The sequence below is a fragment of the Rhinopithecus roxellana genome, chromosome 19, assembly GCF_007565055.1.
Source record: "Rhinopithecus roxellana isolate Shanxi Qingling chromosome 19, ASM756505v1, whole genome shotgun sequence".
Taxonomy (NCBI): Eukaryota; Metazoa; Chordata; class Mammalia; order Primates; family Cercopithecidae; genus Rhinopithecus; species Rhinopithecus roxellana.
The window spans coordinates 15,867,345-15,886,298 of NC_044567.1; the positions used below are offsets into that span (position 1 = coordinate 15,867,345).

The 18,954-nt window shown below is 39.5% G+C and overlaps 2 protein-coding genes across 2 annotated transcripts; both read right to left on the reverse strand.

Annotated features, from left to right (window-relative positions):
- Positions 1 to 2,375: 2,375 nt before the first annotated feature.
- KRT26 (keratin 26) lies at positions 2,376 to 8,257 on the reverse strand. Its single transcript, XM_010388519.2, has 8 exons — positions 7,817 to 8,257; positions 7,298 to 7,380; positions 6,413 to 6,569; positions 6,121 to 6,282; positions 5,915 to 6,040; positions 5,040 to 5,257; positions 3,740 to 3,807; positions 2,376 to 2,825 (listed from the first exon to the last, which is right to left on the reverse strand). Exons 1-8 carry the CDS (start codon positions 8,255 to 8,257, stop codon positions 2,674 to 2,676), a joined length of 1,407 nt encoding a protein of 468 aa, XP_010386821.2. The 3' UTR covers positions 2,376 to 2,673.
- A 4,677-nt stretch (positions 8,258 to 12,934) lies between these two features.
- On the reverse strand, positions 12,935 to 18,693 carry KRT27 (keratin 27). The gene is made up of 8 exons (XM_010388521.2): positions 18,201 to 18,693; positions 17,327 to 17,409; positions 16,779 to 16,935; positions 16,179 to 16,340; positions 15,973 to 16,098; positions 13,647 to 13,864; positions 13,379 to 13,428; positions 12,935 to 13,265 (listed from the first exon to the last, which is right to left on the reverse strand). The coding sequence occupies exons 1-8, from the start codon at positions 18,642 to 18,644 to the stop codon at positions 13,126 to 13,128; spliced, it is 1,380 nt and encodes a 459-aa protein (XP_010386823.1). The 5' UTR covers positions 18,645 to 18,693; the 3' UTR covers positions 12,935 to 13,125.
- Between the last annotated feature and the right edge of the window lie 261 nt (positions 18,694 to 18,954).

Here is an 18,954-nt window from a genome sequence, read left to right on the forward strand (position 1 = left end):
CATATTGAAGATATTGTTCTATTGTCTCCTGCCTTCCATTGTTCCTGTTGAGAAGTCACTGTGCATTCTCACTGTCACTCATTTGAAAGTAATCATTATTTTCCCATATGGCTGATTTTTAAGATCTTTTGTTTGTGATTTTGTGGTTTTATTATGATTTTTCTACATGTGGGTTTCTTTTTAGCTTGTCTTTAGTTTCACAATTGGTAGCTCACAATTAAGGATGTCCCATAAAAGTTTTTGGGACTTGTCAAGTGTTGGTGACAGCTTTTCACTTTTTACATTTTTTTTGCTAATACTATCTTTTTGGAAACCAAGCTGAGCACTTAAACTTTCCAGCCTTCGTTTCAAGAAGTATGGTTGATTCATCAATAGCATGTATTTTGGAGTCATGAGTTATGCTTGTATTAAGTGCAAATCAGTCTTATGTAGATAGGCAAATCTATTTAAGTAGAAAGAGTGGATATAGAAAAATGGAAGTTAGCCCGGTTGTTCTTGGAAAGAATAGGACCTCTGTTGGGAATAAGAAAGAGTGAATATTACTGGCGGCACAAGAGAAAGAGAGTCAACACTGTGTTTGTAAAACGGTGAGTTAAGCAAGTGTCTTGAGAGAGCTGATAATGTGATTTTACTCCTTTAATTCCTGGGGGATAGAGCCTCTGAGTGACCCTACCAGTCAGAATGAGAGAGTAATGAAGCCTAGTGATGGAAACTGTAGCAGAAGGGAGGGGCATCCAGTAACCAGGACTTAATAAATGTGGAGACAGAGAAGGGAGGTGCTGGGAGAGGAGCTGGAGGTGGGTAACTAGCAGATAAGAAAAGAGTGTATACGTACTGCAGGCATGCTGTAGGCTTTCTGTAGGGATGCTGTAGGTATCTGTAGGCATAATGTAGATATACTGCAGGCATACTGTAGGCATCTTTCAGCATACTGTAGGCATACTGTAGGGGCGCTATACACTGTAGAATGCAGTAGGCATACTGTAGGCATAGATACTTGAGGGATTTGTAGTCATGTTGCAAGCATGCTTGTTTCATGTTACAAGCAGGCCACTGCACTGAAAGCCATACTCCTGGCTTTCATTGTATCATTGATAGTCATGCACATAAAAGTCTGCCTGATTGTGGTCCCTCTTGGGTGACAATGGAATCTTAGTGTGAAAACAGTGAATTCCTATGCTTATTTTTGTTCTGTTCAATGGAACTCAAATCACCATGGCAGAGAAGGAGATCTGGATTTGCATCTAAGCCCCGGTACACGTCAGCTGTGTAGCCCTGGAGAAATTCCTTAATCTCTGAGAATCTGCTTTCCTCATATATAACATAAAGATGATAAAACACCTACCTCATAAGCATTTATGAAAATTAAATTGGTTAATGCATGTAAAGTGAGTTAAAACACACTCAGTAAATTTAAGATATTGTCACTATAGTTCTGCAATTGAAAGTGCTTCTAAACAGACTTAATCTAACTCCATACCATTGAAATATGGCCTTTGTCATCATGGTTGGCACCATTCATCACAGGAAGACCCTGACAAAGGTAACTTTCAGCTGTATCTACCTCTCCAGAAAGAATCATTAGGCTAAGGTCAACTACCTTATGTGGAAGCAGGAAATAATGGTGACCAAGCTTATATTTGAGACTTGTAGAATGCAACCTCACAGGGATCAGCACCCTGAAATGGTGCAGTTCAGTCTTCATGGGCCATTTTGAATCCCACATCGTCTATATGCCAGTTGATTAAAGCCCTTCAATGATGCTCTGCCATGCAAGTTGGAAATCTAGGTGGTTATAGAGGTCACTGCCTCATTCCACTCCAGCTGAAGAAAACCTCTTTAGCCTAGAACTTTGCTGCTTTCCAATCCCAGCGGCACTTTCCAAAATAATTTAGTAAGGATGTCAGGCAGAATTTTGTGTGCAGGAGAATATGAGCAAGACTTAGAATCACCCCAGGCTTGAGCTCTAAATTTGCTTAGTCATCACCATGGTAGGGGCAGAGAGATGCATGTGCTGGAAAATGGAAAAATAGCTTTCCAGGTTCAGATTTTACAACAAACATTTGCTGATCACCCAGGAGAGGTATTGTAAGGGTAAACAAGTCCTAGTGATCAGTAGATATTATCTCCTTATTTTATGTCCATAGACGCTCAAACCCAAAAAGATCGAGTTATTTACATAGTTAACCAGGGACAGATTTGGGACCAGACATTATTAGTGCTAGTGCTCTTGACACCTTATTCTGTTATTAATTGAGGTAACTGTGACTATGAAATGGAACACATTATTTTATTAGCAGGTCCTTAGTATTGTCACATTGGGATCAACTTTAGAAATTAAAAAGAACCAGATATTAAAAAATAACTTGCAACAGAAGAATTTTTAATGAAATGTCAAAAAAGACTCCCAAAATAAAAACAAAAATTAGGGACAGAGCAGGATTTTTCTTCTCTGGAAAAGGATTACATGCATAGAACATGAGAAAAGGAAGAGAAGGAGAACAAATTCTAGCCCTTTTACCTTTAAGAACAGAAATGAATAATTTCCTTAGGTTATTTAATCAGTAGGACTTTTGCAAAGGCGGGCTTTCTTTCTTTCTTTCTTTCTTTCTTTCTTTCTTTCTTTCTTTCTTTCTTTCTTTCTTTCTTTCTTTCTTTCATAAGTTTTCCTCCTTATGGTGCTTTAGAAGGTACTCGTTGTTCTACTGTAATGTTGCTTATTTTAGAGGACTTTTCTTCAACTGAGTGGACTCTCAGTGAAAGCACACTGCCAATTTGATCCAGTTCCTCAACCACTGTTTTGACAATAGTTTCTTTTGCTGAGTCTAAAATAAAATAAATAAAACGTTAATGGTCATTTTTTAACAGGTTGAAAAGTATTTAGCCATAACAGGTATGCTTTTTGTTTGTTTGTTTGTTTGAGGAGTCTCGCTCTGTCACCCAGGCTGGAGTGCAGTGGCATGATCTCGGCTCACTGCAGCCTCTCCTTCCCAGGTTCAAGCGATTCTTCTGCCTCAGCCTCCCAAGTGGCTGGGATTACAGGCGCCTGCCACCACGCCTGGCTAATTTTTATATTTTTAGTAGAGATGGGGTTTCACCATGTTGACCAGGCTGGTCTCAAACTCCTGACCTCAAGTGATTCACCTGCCTTGGCCTCCCAAAATGCTGGGATTACAGGCATGAGCCACCGCACCTTTTAAAAAATGTTTGCTTTTTTAAAATGTTTTTTGCAAGTCTGCAGTAAATTGATATATAATACTGTGTTTGAAGTCAGTGTTTAGCAAGAACCTGGACTATCTCTCTTATATTTGCCACTGTTTTTAGAGCAATGGGTGTTTGAAAACATAAATTAAACATGGATTAAAACAATCTAAGTATCAGGCAGTAAAGGCTGGCTGCAAGTAATGTCTTCTTTTAAATACCAGCTTGCCCTATTTTTATGGTTTAAGATAAAGTAGCTCTTTTATCAAAGTATTGAAATTATGAAAGATAATACATTCCAGGTAAGAAATATATTGTGGGATTAATTCCTCACTCGGTAATTTCATAATTTGACCACATCTGTTGTTCTATAGGAATATAAAATACAAATATTAAGAACTATAATAATGACCCCTCATGCCTTTATTCACCACAAGTAAACTTAAAAACAAATTTTATTTAGTTAACAAATAAATAACTTAGTTAACACAATTGATGGAGTTTAAGGAGTTACACCAAGTAAAAAAACCATCTATACCTTTGCCTTGATTTCCAGAATTCACAGGCCTGCATCCTTTTGATTTGTAACATGTGGATTTGCTTTTTCTGTGAAGAGAAGAGTAAATTATTGCATCTTTTTCTTTCCTTAGTGAGCTTATAAATACCTCTAAATTGGAAATAAGCATTTTGGAATTCTAGTTTCAACAAGATTCAAATTCCTTATATATTTAAGGGACACTAGTAAGCTTTTCATGACTTCAACATAGTGAAAGAAGAGATGAAATGGATGTTTATGGATAGAAATTTTCTCATGACCAGATATTACCTCTTTCATCTAGCAATATTTCTCACTCTGACTTTTCAATCAACTGGCCAATGAATATGTTTGGAGAGCCTACCATGAAGAAAGTGTTGCTGGGCTAGGTGCTGCAGAAAATATAGAACCAAGACACAGTTTTTACGGTTGGAAAAAATTATACACATGCTAAAAATTACCTATAACTTGAAAAGTGCTGTAAATTAAGTGAAAAGTGAGTGGTATAATGAGTGCTTTGTTCTGAGGAGGGAGCAATCACTGTTGGGTTCCTGTGAGAATAGGCTGCAGAAGGCTGATGGGCCTTGTAATGTGCAAGACTTTACCTCCTCACTATGCGGCCATGGGCAAGCACTTAGTAATAGGCAGTGATTACCAGATACCTTTTCTGTGTAGGCCACTGTCACAAATACCTTTTCTGTGTATGCTACGTAGTGAGACATCATAGTTAAGACTTGTTACAAGTATGGTTTTGGCGTTACCACAGTTTCACCAACGAGGAAACTGCATTTGAAAAGGTTAAACAATGTGCTCGTAATTCACCCAGTATTTGATTCACAGCTAGGGCTACAATTCCAAGGCTGTTGCTATTGACTAAGAAACTGTGGTGCTTCTCCAATTAATTCTTCCTATATCTTCATTGCTCACCTTTAATACAAGGTACATGTGGGGTAACTAGTGAAGTGATAAGAAAAGAGAGTGAGTTATTTATAAGAAATGTGCTCACACACTAAATCGCAGAAAGCAAGCTTCCTCTTGAATTGGAGTACTGGAATTGTTAAATATTCTATACTTAAATGACCTTTATATTATTATACATACAAATATTTTTACATACTTAGAAATTTGATTTTCAAATTTCTGCATGTTTTAATTTCACTTGACTGCAATAATATGCATTCCTGAGGATAAATATATGTGATCTCTAGAGTAGGAAATTCTAGGATACAATATTGGCATACATATACTGTGAGAAAACCTAGTTGATGGGAGGCTTTTTTTTTTTCTGCAAGTTAATAGTTACCTTTCTTCTCCATCTAGTAAGTTGCAATAAATTTCAATTTCTTTTTCTAAAAAGATTTTTACATCAAGAAGCTGTTCATACTCCAGCTTCTGGCCTTCTGTTTCTGTTCGAATCTGTTGCAGTTGTTCCTCTCTCACCCCGATCTGATCCTGAATTTGTTGGAGTTGATTGCAATAATTTCCTTCAGTCTCAGCCAAGGAGCATTCATAGGAATGTTTCTGAAAGACAAAAAAAGCAAAGCTTCATTGTGTAAAAGAGAAATGGCATGGACATTTTACATTATTTTATTCACTTTTTTGAGATGGTGTCTTGCTCTGTCACCCAGGCTGAGTGCAGTGGCACGATCCTGGCTCACTGCAACCTCCCTTCCTAGGTTCAAGTGATTCTCCTGCCTCAGCCTCCTGAGTATGTGGGATTACAGGTGCCTACCACCACACCCAGCTAATATTTATATTTTTAGTAGAGATGGGGTTTCACCATGTTGGCCAGGCTAGTCTTGAACTCCTGACCTCAAGTGAGCCACCTGCCTTGGCCTCCCAAAGTGCTGGGATTACAGGCGTGAGCCACCATGCTTGAGCAGCATGGTCATATTTTAAATATTCTCAAGGTAGAAATAATTATTTGTATAAGGTCTGAATATTTTCAATTGAAAGTCAACACTTGCAAGATTTTAAAAAATTCCTCTATTGTAAAAAGGCATTTTTCAAGTTTTGGAATTGGTGAATTTAGGGACAGAATTCTTGATATGTAATATATTTTATACTTTTAGTCATATGTAAATGGTTATACGTACTTGGTGTTACATACATTTTTATATCTGTATTCACTTATACATATTCACACATATATTCAATTCAGTGGCGATTCCTACATACCACAGCCATGAGGGACTGAAGTTCTATTTCCAGGGTTTGCAGATTGCGTTTCAATTCGGTCAGCTCATTTCTGGCTGCTGTGGCTGCTCCCTCATCATTGGAAATCTGTTGTTGCAGCGTTGCACTCTGAAGTGTAGTTGTCGAAAGGGTTAATGACCGGCCTGATTGCCTCCTGAGCAAGCCTTTGTAATTTGCCATAGACCTACCCTCTCGTTGAACCAGGCTTCAGCATCTTTGCAGTTCTGCTCAGCCAAGTCCTCATACTCAGCCCTCATGTTGTTTAACAGGAGAGTTAGGTCCACTCCTGGGGTTGCATTCATCTCCACGTTCACATTTCCCCCAGCTGTACACTGCAAGACTTCCATCTCCTAAAAATGGGATTGGTATTCATCCTCAGTGGAGGACTTTGATTGATGTTCATGCCCTGCTATGAAATGAACAGTGGACTTAAAAAAGGAAATTAGACACTATATGAAGCCACTCTGCAGGCTTCCTTACCTCCTCATGATTTTTTTTGAGGTGGGTCAGTTCCTCACTGAGGGTCTCACAGTGTATCTCCAGGTCAGTTGTACAAAGGGTCAGCTCATCCAACACTCTGCGAAGACCACTGGTGTCGGCCTCAACACTGTGGTGCAGAGCCAGCTCATTTTCATACCTGAAAGGTTAGTAAGGCACCTGGGAGTTGTCATCATAGGCAGCTGCAAAGCACAACTTTCTAAGACATCTCATATGCTGAAAGATACGATGTTCTCTACATACTTCTGAGGCTTCTTGCAATGGCAAACTGCTAAAATGGTTTGAGATACCTAACAATTCATGAATTGTATTTTGGGGATGTTATTTCTTCAGAGTTGATTTTTGTCATCCAATATGCTTAACAATTAAATACAATATTGCTAGATTTTAGATTTTAAAAAATATGTAATAGCTCTTTTTTGTTGTTGTTTGCTTTTGAGATAGTCTCACTCTGTCACCCAGGCTGAATTGCAGTGGCCCCATCTCAGCTCACTCAACCTCCGCCTTCCGGGTTCAAGTGATTCTCATGTCTCAGCCTCCCGAGTGCGCCACCATGCCTGACTATTTTTCTATGTGTGTACTTTTAGTAGAGACGGGGTCTTCCCATGTTGGCCAGGCTGGTCTTGAACTCCTGACCTCAAGTGATCCACCTGTCTTGGCCTCCCAAGGTGCTGGGGTTACAGGCATGAGCTACTGTATCCAACCATGATAGCGCTTTTTATAAGGGTGTATTTAATTCAATTTCTTTATTGATCTAGTCTGGCTTTAGAAAAACATTTTGGTTTTCAAAGCAAAATACATATTCCTTAATCCAACTGTAATATTTTAACTTTTATTAATATAATTAATTAGTTCGTTTTCACCTACTTCAGCCTGAAGTCATCAGCGGTCAGTCTGGCATTGTCGTTTTGTAGAACAATGCTGGCGTTGCAGGTGGTTGCAGAAATAATCTAAATAGGGAAGATTATGAAAAATGTTGATTACCAAAAGTCAAAGGAGGCTCCAGATTTCAGTGTGATTTTATATCTTCTTAATCTGTCAAACATCTGTTTTAGTATCTTTTTTCTATGTTAAAGAAACCTGGATTTTCTTCAGATAATAAGCATCCAGAGCTTAAGCGCCACATAGGTACTTTTATTACTTTTGATCAAATGGTATGAGCTAAATATAAGAAAAACAAAGTGAATATATCTGTTTTGAAATGATTTCTTTTTCATTATTTAATTCTACAAGATTTTATTGCCAGGTACTGCACTTAGCACTGGAAATACCGAGTGAACAAATCCTACATCACATAAATTTGTTAAACACATTTTATATTTTCTCTTCTTTAAATTATCCAGACACAAAGTCTGTAGTAAAAGTATGCAAATCCCTATTTCTTACCTGCCTTTTAAGATCTTCAATGACTGAGAAGTATCTGCTATAGTCATGATCATGTCCCCGGGAAGAGCCAGGCTCACATTTCTCGTACCAGCCCTTGATCTTCTGCTCCAGGTCTGCGTTGGCCTCCTCCAGAGCACGCACATGGTCCAGGTAGGACGCCAGGCGGTCATTGAGATTCTGCATGGTCACCTTTTCATTCCCAGAGAGGAGGCTGTGCTCATTGCCAAGAAAACCACTACAGGCACCACTTCCCAACCCTCCACCGCTATTGCAGAAGCTTCCTCCAGAAGAGATGCCCCCAAGAGTACAAGAAAAGCTGCTTCCTGCTCCCGACCCAACACACACATTCCCAGCCACAAAGCCTGTTCCTCCACCGGACAGCCTACCAGACCCAGTTCGCGAGCAGATCTGCCTGGACCCACCAGAAAGTCGAAAAGACATGGTGGCAGCACAATCGGGCAACCCCTTGCCAAAGAGAGGAGCAAAGCCAGAGTTCACCTTCCACACTCGTTAGCTCCCTTGGCCTTTTATAGGATTCACTGGGTCATTTCAGTCTTGACTATGCCAGTCTGTAATAAAATTTACTTGCATCCTAATTGTTGTTTTTCACAATTGGGTGATTTTTAACAGCAGTCCAGTCTGTAGGTGGAAAGGTGCCCCAAGGATATTTTTTATATATAAAAATGATGCCAGGTGAAGTAAAACTAAATCATAGCCTCAAAGGCCAAAATTAAATATGACTAAATATGCATCTTTTTGACCACTGGAATATTAATAGAATCTAGAGTCTCCCCGTCACATATAATAAAGAATTAATAATTCCAATGAGAAATGTCTCCTACTTTTGTCCTGTTAATGCTCATAGAGTATTTCTAGTATTCCCACTTCACTGAGTGCCTCCTTTCTTCCTTTTTTTGTTTCTTTTATTTTTCTTTTTTCCTTTTTTTAAGAGATGTGGTCTTGCTATGTTTCCCAGGCTGGTCTTGAACTCCTGGCCTCCAGTGATCCTCAGCCTCGGCACCCAGCTCAGCCTCCTGTAGCCAGCATTACAGGTGTAAGCCACTGCACTGGGCATCTGGGTGTGTTTTCCTTCTTCTTGACACCAGACAATCTCAGCATCTATTGATCTTTTGGTAGTGGGAGATTTTAAAAGAAATCTACCATTTCTTGAATTGAAAACTGAAGTAACAGAAATCCTGCAGTCCTGCTTATTATTAATTTCAATATAATTCATGAATATGTCATCGTGGTGGAGAATTATTTTGATTGAGATTTCTTGGTTCGGTCCAGGAGCAGGACATCAATTCAACTAACAGTCTCCAAATTGTTCACTTCCCTACCCCTAAATAGTGTTCACTGTCTTTTAGTGTAAATGTATGTATTTAAGACATTAGGAATTATTTTGAGAAGTGAGCGATTAGCAAGGAGTAAAATATATAAGAAGGGAGGCATTTTCATCATTACCTAGAAAACCAGTACTTACGGTACCCTAGAGAGAAGATAAGTTGTCACAGGGAATTACTCTTTATTCTCTTGCCTTGATGCCCTGGAAAGTTATCCAGGCTTGGATCATTTCCCTACTGGGCAAATGAAAATAATAGTATCAGACAGTCTCAAATGAATGTTGAGCAGTTCCAATCATGAATGACTATAAGACAGTTTGAAAGGCACAAACATTTTAAAATGTTAATTGTTTAAATTATTATAATAAAGTGGACATGTCAGACAGGGTGAAGTCTCTATCACCTATAATGACATAAATTGATTGGTTAACTAATTATGGATTTAGTTTTGAAACAGTAATTTTTTTCTGAATGATATTTTTCAGTGTTCTGGATACTGAATACTTTGGAAAACGTCCAACATTATTGTCACTAAAATGTATGTAACATTGAGTGGACTGCATGGATTTTCTAAATCAAAAATATTTAAAAATAAATAATAAATACAAAGCTATAACTGGGCCATCAGCTTAGGTTTAAAACTGTGCATGATAACCTAGATACAGTTCCTATTTAGAGACTTTTTACTGATTTTGTTGTGACCTGGTCAAATTTTTAATCTTTTGCTCATTTTTCCCAGGAATAAAACAAGAAAAACAGAGAATATTGTCAGTTTAATGGTTTATAGAGCTTGAGTTTCTTAGGTGAGTTGTTATGAGATTTCAAAGTATTATTAACATAATCTATTTATCTCTAGATACTTTACAAATACAAATTATCTTTTGTGAAATAAGTTAAGCACATATTATTAGGACCATTTTGGAGATGAGTTGTCTCTGAAGCTAAGTGGCCACAAAACATTTCCGTATCAAAGCAGGACTGGAATGTATGATGCTTAATTCCTTCTTGAAACGTTGTTGCCTATTTACTCATGTGCGTAGGTCTCTTAAATTATTTTAATCATAGATTTTCCTCTAAACTAATACTTATTTTTAAAATGTAGGTATGCTCTAGTTCTTTCTGGAAGTGGAGGTTAGATTTAACAAATTCTCTGGACCACTTCAGTCTATTTTCCCCCAAGATTGATTATTTTATTCATGGCAAGAAAGTGGTATTTGGATGTATATAACTGATCATTTCTTAAAAATCTACTAGGTAGTAGAACATTACATGATGTGCATACGTATTTTAGGTATTCAAAATGAATCGAATTAAGTTTTATGCAGTGTTGCTGTCTCCTTATTTCAGGATAAAGTTTTTCGTTACATTATCTTGTCCTGATGATCATATGCTAATTTTCCCCCAATAGATTTATTGTTTAGTTTCAAGTACGCTGTTGTTTAAAATTCACATTCTATATTTCTGTTAGATAACCCTTTTTCTTGAACTTGAATGAGGTTTGTTTTGTCACTAGATTCCTAGTTTTTGTTTTTGTTTTGTTTTTGTTTTTTTTTCCTGAGAATCAGATTCTGGTATACTAAGTCCTTCCACAAAATGGCTTCCCTGGTTTGGTTTGGGAAGAAGGAGATACTGATGTCTCTGCTAATGTCAGACCGACTGGAGTGAGCATGCACGTAGTTTCTTTATCCCTTCTCTTGCTAGAAGGAAAGTGGAGTCATAAGGTTCTCAGTAGCATGGTATTATGTCGTGGTGAGCACCAGACTCTGAGCCATTCTGTGTGGTTTACACATTTCAGCACTTCCTGTTATTAGCTGTGTGATCTTGGGCAAATTACTCAACTGGTCTCTGCCTCAGTTTCCTTATCTGTAAAACGAGGACTATAACAGTACCTACCTCATAGGGTTGTCATGAGGAATAAATGATGCTTAGAACAGAGTCTAGCCCCCCAGTAAGTGCTGGTTATCAATTATTATTGACTCTCTCCTGGAAGTCATATTTAAAGGTCTTGAATATCGGCCTGGTTTTAGCAGAAAGAATTTATTCCCTGAGTTACGGTGAGTTGGTGGTCAGGCGTCTTAAATACTGTGAAATCTGAGCTAAGTATTCGGTGACTCACGCCTGTAATCCCAGCACTTTGGGTGGCTGAGGCAGGTGGATCACAAGGTCAGGGGATCGAGATCATCCTGGCTAACATGGTGAAACCCCGTCTCTACTGAAAATACAAAAAAAATTATCCAGGCCTGGTGGTGGCCGCCTGTAATCCCAGCTACTCGTGAGGCTGAGGCAGGAGAATGGCGTGAACCGGAAGGTGGAGCTTGCAGTGAGCCAAGATGGCGCCACTGCACTCCAGCCTGGACAACAGAGTGAGACTAACTAAAAAAATAATAATAAATTAAAGGCTTTGTAGTATTACGGTTTACTCTTAGTGTTGTACATTCTACGGGTTTGGAAAATGTATAATGACATGTGTCCATTCTTACAGTATTATCCAGAGTATTTTCACAGCCTTCAGAATCCTCTGTGTTCTGCCTGTGCATCCCTCTCCTTCAATTTCTGGCAGCCACTGATCTTTTTACTATCTCCATAGTTTCGCCTTGTACAGAATGTCATATAGTTGGGGTCATACAGTATGCAGCCTTTTCAGAGTGGCTTCTTTCACTTAGTAATATACATTTAAGTTTCCTCTGTGTCTTTTCATGGCTTAATAGCTCATAGCTTTTTAGCACTGAATAACATTCTAGTGTCTAGATGTACCACAGTTTATTTATCCATTTGCCTACTCAAGGACATCTTAGTTGCTTCCAAGTTTTGCCATTATGAATAAAGCTGCTATAAACATCTGTGCACAGGTTTTTGTGTGAATGTAAGCTTTCAACTCCTATGTGGTAGGATGCTTCCTTTTCCTAATTTTGATATGAGGGTATATGATGCGAGAACTGGTTAATTAAAAAGTTAAGTGAGAGGGTATCTGCCTTACATTCATCTAGGTATTACTACATGCATGTGGGAAAGAGAGGAGGAAAGACAGCTCGAAAGTGACTGTGTTTCAACTGGACTGAACCAATTCTACAGAGTTCAGTAACAGGATACTGGTTCCAGAGAAAAACAGGCTGTTTTTGTTATGGGATTGGTGAGGGGGAGCCAAATCTCTCACCCACAAATAAACCTCTGGAGGGTTTTCTGCTGAGTTTAACCTCCTCCCACTCCCAGCCTTGAAATAGATTCATTAATGGTAGGTGCTGAAATTATTGCACTAAAACTTACATTTGACGTGAGAACCACATGGCTCTGCAGTCTTGGAATGCAAAAACGAAGTAGAGAACTTGTGAACTCCTACCCTTATGGTGGAGTGATCAAGATGATGAATTCGATACCCGCTGGAATTCTCCTCTTACCCTTATCCTCACAGCTCTCTTTTTCCCCTTCTACCTTCAAATATCACCACTTCTAGCCTTTCCTTTATGTTTAAGGTTGTTTCTGATTCTTCAGTTTCTTATTTCTATGTCTATGAGCCTATTGACCTCAGGGACTGGATCTTATTAACTGTTTTATCCTCGTTATCTGGCATATAGTGTGTGCTCAGTAAGTACTTTTCGTACTGAGACAAGGGAGACAAAAGTATACAGAGAAGTGAAAAAGACTCCAACTAGTTTGCATGTTAAACTCACTTCCAACTTGTGAAGACCACTGAATTCGACAGAAGAAATTAAAGACAAAATTCAGCACCCATTGGAAGGTATATCTAAATGCAAAGATCGGCCAGAACCAGGGAAGATGACTTGCAACAGGAAGAACGTTTATTGAAACACCACCATAGAGAAAAAGCCAAAGAAATGGTACTATTCTAAAAATAACTCGTCTTCATTCATTGAAAGAAAAGCAGAAAAATAAGGGGACCCTTATTTAGGAAACTGTTTTCATTTTGGTATTTTAATGTGGGGGCCATTGTTTCTCGGAGGTGGCAGTTCAGGAAGGCACCCTCTGTTCATTCTTGTTGTTGACTTTGGTGGCTTTCTCTTCCACAGCGTGAACTCTGGATGAGAGAACTTTGCCACGAGGATCTATTTCTTCAACAACTGTTTTGACAATGGTGGTTTTAGATGAATCTAAAATGCCACATATAAACGGTTAGAATTTATCAAATTCATAAATAGGAAATAACTCATCGTTTGAAATACATACAAATAAACACTGAATACCTAACACAGCTTTTGTTTACCTTTTGTCTGATTTCCTGGGCCTCCATAGCCTTTTGATTTAGAACAGGAGCTGTAAAAGTACAGAACACTTATATGAATCATTTCATTCTGCTTTACTGAGGAAACTGAAAAATAATGATTTAAGGTGGGAATTCACTAAATTCTGAAATAACACTAAAAGAGTGTTATCTCCATGTGATCTAGATCATTAGATATTTTGTAATTGATTTCAAATAATCTTTAGTAACCTTAAAAATGAATTGTTTTCTCAATGACAGCAATACTGACCCATCTTCTCCATCTATCAGGAGGCAGTAGGTCTCAATTTCTTTTTCAAGGTGGACCTTGACATCGAGGAGCTGCTCATACTCGAGCTTCTGGCCCTCAGTCTCGGTTCTGACCTGGTGTAGCTGCTCCTCCAGGGCCCCGATCTGAGCCTGGATCTGTGCCAGCTGTGCACAGTAGTTGCTCTCGGTCTCTGTCAAGGAGCACTCCAGGGAGTGTTTCTGTAGTTTAGTAAGACATGGTTTAATAGAAAAGGTCACAGTGTTTTAGAATAAGTCAAAGCATTTAAGAGATAATTAAGATAATTATCCTTACATCACACAAATAATTACATTTACCCAAAAGATTCTATTTGTTCAATATTAATTATTGCCTTTATTAAACGTCATACTACTTTTTGATTTGAGAATGACACAGGTGGTGCTGAATGTCCCTCAGATGCCCAGGTGTGCTAAAAAAGATGAAATTTTCTCTTCACAGGGCACAGACAAAAAGATCCCTCCCCTGCACCAATGTAGCCTGTGCTTGTAGAGTTTGGCACAATTTGCCACTTTCCATACAACTGGAAGTCCGCCTACACTTTGCTACTCATTTCTAGCCATGTGACAGTGTTGGCTCATGAGGACTGTAGCTTTCTATTAAAAAGTCATCCTGCAGTGAACTGCATAAATGTTCCATGAGTAGAATAAACCACAGAAAAGAATGACCTTCTTATGCTTTAAATACAGTAGTTCAGTTCATTGGCTTGTGAATCTGAATGGGTTTATAGAGATACTCAGAGGGAACACTCACTGCAATTTTACATGGAATGAAGATGAGCGTGTCTTATCCTTTCACCTGCAAGTATTTTTTATATAAAGCCTTGATTTTATGTACACTCATAGCTTCATCTGTGGATAAACTCTGGTGGTTTACTAGCCATAGTGGGAAAAGTGTCGACTTGGGAGTTAGAAAATTAGGAGAGAACTTCTGGATGCCTTCGTTACCCAACTGTGGGACTGTGGGAATTGCTTAACTTCGTCGAATCTCAGAGTCCTCTTTTGGAAATAATGACATGAGTTATAACGTCTGCCCTGCCCTGTGCCCAGGGGTTGTTGTGGACTCACATGTGGGCGGAAGTGCTGGGCAAACACTTAATGAAAGCAGTTATGATTATCATTACACATGTTTAGTTTTATAGTCAGTGTTCATGCCTCTAGTTTGCCTCTGTTTATGCCGCTTAAAAGGAACTTGTAAGTGCTCTTAATTGAGTAGTCAAGGCCGGGCGCGGTGGCTCAAGCCTGTAATCCCAGCACTTTGGGAGGCCGAGACGGGTGGATCACGAGGTCAGGAGATCGAGACCATCCTGGCTAACATGGTGAAACCCCGTCTCTACTAAAAAATACAAAAAACTAGCCGGACGACGTGGCGGGCGCCTGTAGTCCCAGCTGCTTGGGAGGCTGAGGCAGGAGAATGGTGTAAACCCAGGAGGCGGAGCTTGCAGTGAGCTGAGACCCGGCCACTGCACTCCAGCCTGGGCGGCAGAGCGAGACTCCGTCTCAAAAAAAATAAATAAATAAATAAATAAATAAATAAATAAAAAATTGAGTAGTCAAAAGGAATGCTAGATGAAGTTAGGAGTGGCGCAAATGTATTTTTACTCTCTTTAAGCAGTAGGATTTTTTCTTCTTTTTCTTTTTAAATGGACACATAAGAATTGTACATATTTATGGGGTTCCGTAATTATATTTCAAAACACACATTGTGTAGTGATAGAATCGGGGCAATGAGCATATCCAAGGTCCCAAACATTTATCTTTATTTGTGTGTTGGGAACATTCAAAATCCTCTCTTTGAACTATTAGAAATTATAGAATAAGTTATTCTTAACTGTAGTCATCCTCAGCACTATAGAACACTTGAACTGATTCTTCCTATTTTGCTGTAATTTTGTGTCCTTTAAGCAACCTCTTCTCATTCCCCTATCCCCTTCCCAGGCTGTAGTAAGCATTATCCCACTCTCTACTTCTATGAGATTGACCTTTTTAGCTTCCACATGTGAGAGTTTTTTGATATTTTGACTTAGGATAGAAGATTCAAAGTCAAAACTATTTTCTTTTTCCAGTATCTTGATCGTATTTGCCAATTTCTAATATTTCATAATTATTAGCATCCAGCTATACTTTGTAGGCAAAGAGGATTGTCATGTGCAAAATGCAAATGTGTCTTATGTCAAGCACTGTAATTAATGGCTAAAAACTAAAATATGTAATTATGTTGGAAGAAAATTATCTTCGATTATTTTTTTCTCAATTTCTAAAGCAAATCTGTTTTGTAACTTTTCGCTTACCGTTGCTAAGAGGGACTGAAGTTCAATCTCAAGGGTTTGAAGGGTGCGTTTCATTTCAGTAAGCTCATTCCGGGCTGAGGTGGTGGCGCCAGCGTCGTCAGAGATCTGCTGCTGCAGCGAGGCGCTCTGGAACGGCAGGGGCCGCGTTAGGGTGCTGCTGGCTGCTTCGCCCGGCGCCCGCGGAGCGCACCCAAGCGTGCTTTTACCTTCTCGTTGAACCAGGCCTCCGCGTCCCTGCGGTTCTGCTCGGCAAGGGCTTCGTACTCAGCTCGCATGTTGTTCAGCAGAACCGTGAGGTCTACCCCAGGGGCCGCGTTCATCTCCACGTTCACGTTGCCTCCAGCTGCGCACTGCAGAGCTTTCATTTCCTGAAAGATATTTGTTTAACGGAATTAGGATCTGAATATTTTATTTATTTTATTTTTTGAGTTAGGGTCTCGCTCTGATGCCTAGGCTGGAATGCAGTGGTGCGATTATGGCTCACTGCAGCCTCAATCTCCTGGCCTCAAGCCATCCTCCAGTCTGGGTCTCCTACAGTGTTGGGATTATAGGCGTGAGCCACCGTGTCCGGCCTGAATATTTTTAAAGGAGCCAGATGGACAAGATCTATAGGGTTAGAAACTTTTTGGGAGGTTTGTTTCTTTTGAGAAGGATGCACAGAAGCATCTTAAACAATCTAAGCCTTATGGAGAAACTGACAGGTTCCTTCTTGAACGTTAATTTCATATATTATATTTATCATCTGAAATTAATTTGAAAATTCGGGAGGGAGGAGATTGTGAGAGCCAGCCTGGTGGAGCTTCTACCTCCTCATGATTCTTCTTGAGGTAAGCGAGCTCCTCACTGAGAGTTTCCAGCTGGATCTCCAGGTCCGTTCTGCACAAGGTCAGCTCATCCAGGACTCTGCGCAAACCGTTGATATCTGCCTCAACGCTCTGGTGAAGTGCCAGCTCATTTTCAAACCTTAGAAAAGTATTTGAAAGTTTCATGATTAGTCATTAGACATGGCACATCACAACTCAGACTAAGCTTTGAGCTAAAACTATTAAGATAATACTTAAAACTTCAGTTAGGTCACCTATCATGCCACAAATACATTTCATTGAAGCAAGAGAATGGGAAGAGGCAAAATTCTTTCTCATATGACTTTGACATTCATTTTTGTTAGTCCCCAAATTTCCCAGGTAAAATATGTTGCTCGGCTAGTTACTCATTCTAATATGCATTTTGTTTAAAACAAATACATGAATAAACAAGAACAAAGACTGAGCCAACCTCAAATAACTTAGAAGAATAAAGGAGAAAAAATGCTTAGACAACTTTTTTTTTCCTATTTATCTTCAGCTCTACTTACTTTAGCCTGAAGTCATCAGCTGTTAGTCTTGCATTATCATTTTGCAGGACAACATGGGCATTACTGGTAGTTGCAGAAATTATCTGACAAAAGAAAAGTTAGTTAAGATTGAGGAAATATTTAAGACGCATTTCAAAGTTCCTTGAAATAAAATTACCTATGAAATGACAGTGATATTTTTGGCATGTCTCTAATAATCAGATGATTCTTTTGAAGATGGGTAATTTAAGTATGGTCTCTCTCACTCTCTCCTCTTTTTTTTCTTGAGACCGAGTCTTGCTCTATTGCCCAGGCTGGAGTGCAGTGGCATGATCTCGGCTCACTGCAACCTCCACCTCCTAGATTCAAGTGATTCTCCTGCCTCAGCCTCCCAGATAGCTGGGATTACAGGCACGTGCCACCACACTCGGCTAATTTTTGTAGTTTTAGTAGAAACAGGGTTTCACCATGTTGGCCAGGCTGGTCTCGAACTCCTAACCTCAAGTGATCCACCTGCCTTGGCCTCCCAAAGTGCTAGGATTACAGGCATGAACCACTGTGCCTGGCCAGGTGTGGTCTCTTTTATTCCCCACCCCAAGCATTAAAAAAATCTCTTTCTGTGGGAAAGCCTATAAATATATAGCTGGAGACACTGGGCAGCTTTTGATATTTTAATATTACCAAAAGCATACACACATACCTAATACCACATGATGGATGTGCCATGTTCAAATATTAGAATTTATTAGAAATTATTTTTAATATTGAAAATGAAGTCCTAAAATTTAGAAGCTGAGGGCAAAGCCCCGTTATTGTGATAGCTTATACATTTGTGCATCTGTGAGTGGCTAAACACTCTCAGGAGTGCTAACACTCATGCCATGGCATTTCTTACCTGGTTCTTAAGTTCATCAATAATTGGGAAGTATCTGCTGTAATCATGATCAAGACCACGGCAAGAACCCGGTCCAAACTTCTCATACCACCCCTTGATCTTCTGCTCCAAGTCGGCGTTGGCCTCCTCTAAGGCTCGAACATTCTCCAGGTAGGAGGCCAAGCGGTCATTGAGGTTCTGCATGGTCACCTTCTCATTGCCAGAGAGGAGGCCATGCTCATTCCCTGTGAAGGCAGCACAGGAAGCACTTCCCCCGCCCAGACCTCCGCCATAGCCTCCTGCAGATGAGCTGCCCCCAAAAGCACAAGAGAAGCCACTTCCAATGCCTGGCACACTGCATGTGTTTCCGGCCCCAAAGCCTGCTCCCCCACTAGAGAGCCTCACAGAGCCAGCGCCCCCGCAAGAGCCAAGTCTCCTCGAGGTAGAAGAAAAGCGCACAGACATGGTGTCCAGGCTGGAGCGTTTGTTTCTGGGGTGTTGCTCTGATGGTGAACGTCCTACTCAAACAGCTTGGTTTGCCTTTATATACACATTATTAGGGTGTTTCTTGATGAGCTTTGCTCATAGCCAAATGATGTTTGCCAGCTCATTGTGAATTATCCATAATGGGGTGTTTTTTTAATGAATGGCTTTACCGTACTGTGTCCATTTCTGTAGGTGGATAGTTATCGTGGAGTTATTTGTTATCTCTGGAGTTGGACAGGGTGGAGTATTATCAGGATTATTATAGTGATGCATTTCAAATGTAGTATGA

Bases quoted from the DNA above. Each gene is read 5' to 3' on its own strand.
- KRT26 (XM_010388519.2), bottom strand. From the start codon at position 8,257: ATGTCTTTTCGACTTTCTGGTGGGTCCAGGCAGATCTGCTCGCGAACT. The intron at 6,283-6,412 runs GTAAGGAAGCCT...TCCCATTTTTAG, and splicing joins TCAAAAAAAATCATGAGGAG to GAGATGGAAGTCTTGCAGTG. The intron at 3,808-5,039 runs GTAACTATTAAC...TTCTCTTCACAG, and splicing joins TTACTAGATGGAGAAGAAAG to AAAAAGCAAATCCACATGTT.
- KRT27 (XM_010388521.2), bottom strand. From the start codon at position 18,644: ATGTCTGTGCGCTTTTCTTCTACCTCGAGGAGACTTGGCTCTTGCGGG. The intron at 16,341-16,778 runs GTAGAAGCTCCA...AATATCTTTCAG, and splicing joins TCAAGAAGAATCATGAGGAG to GAAATGAAAGCTCTGCAGTG. The intron at 13,429-13,646 runs GTCAGTATTGCT...GTACTTTTACAG, and splicing joins CTGATAGATGGAGAAGATGG to CTCCTGTTCTAAATCAAAAG.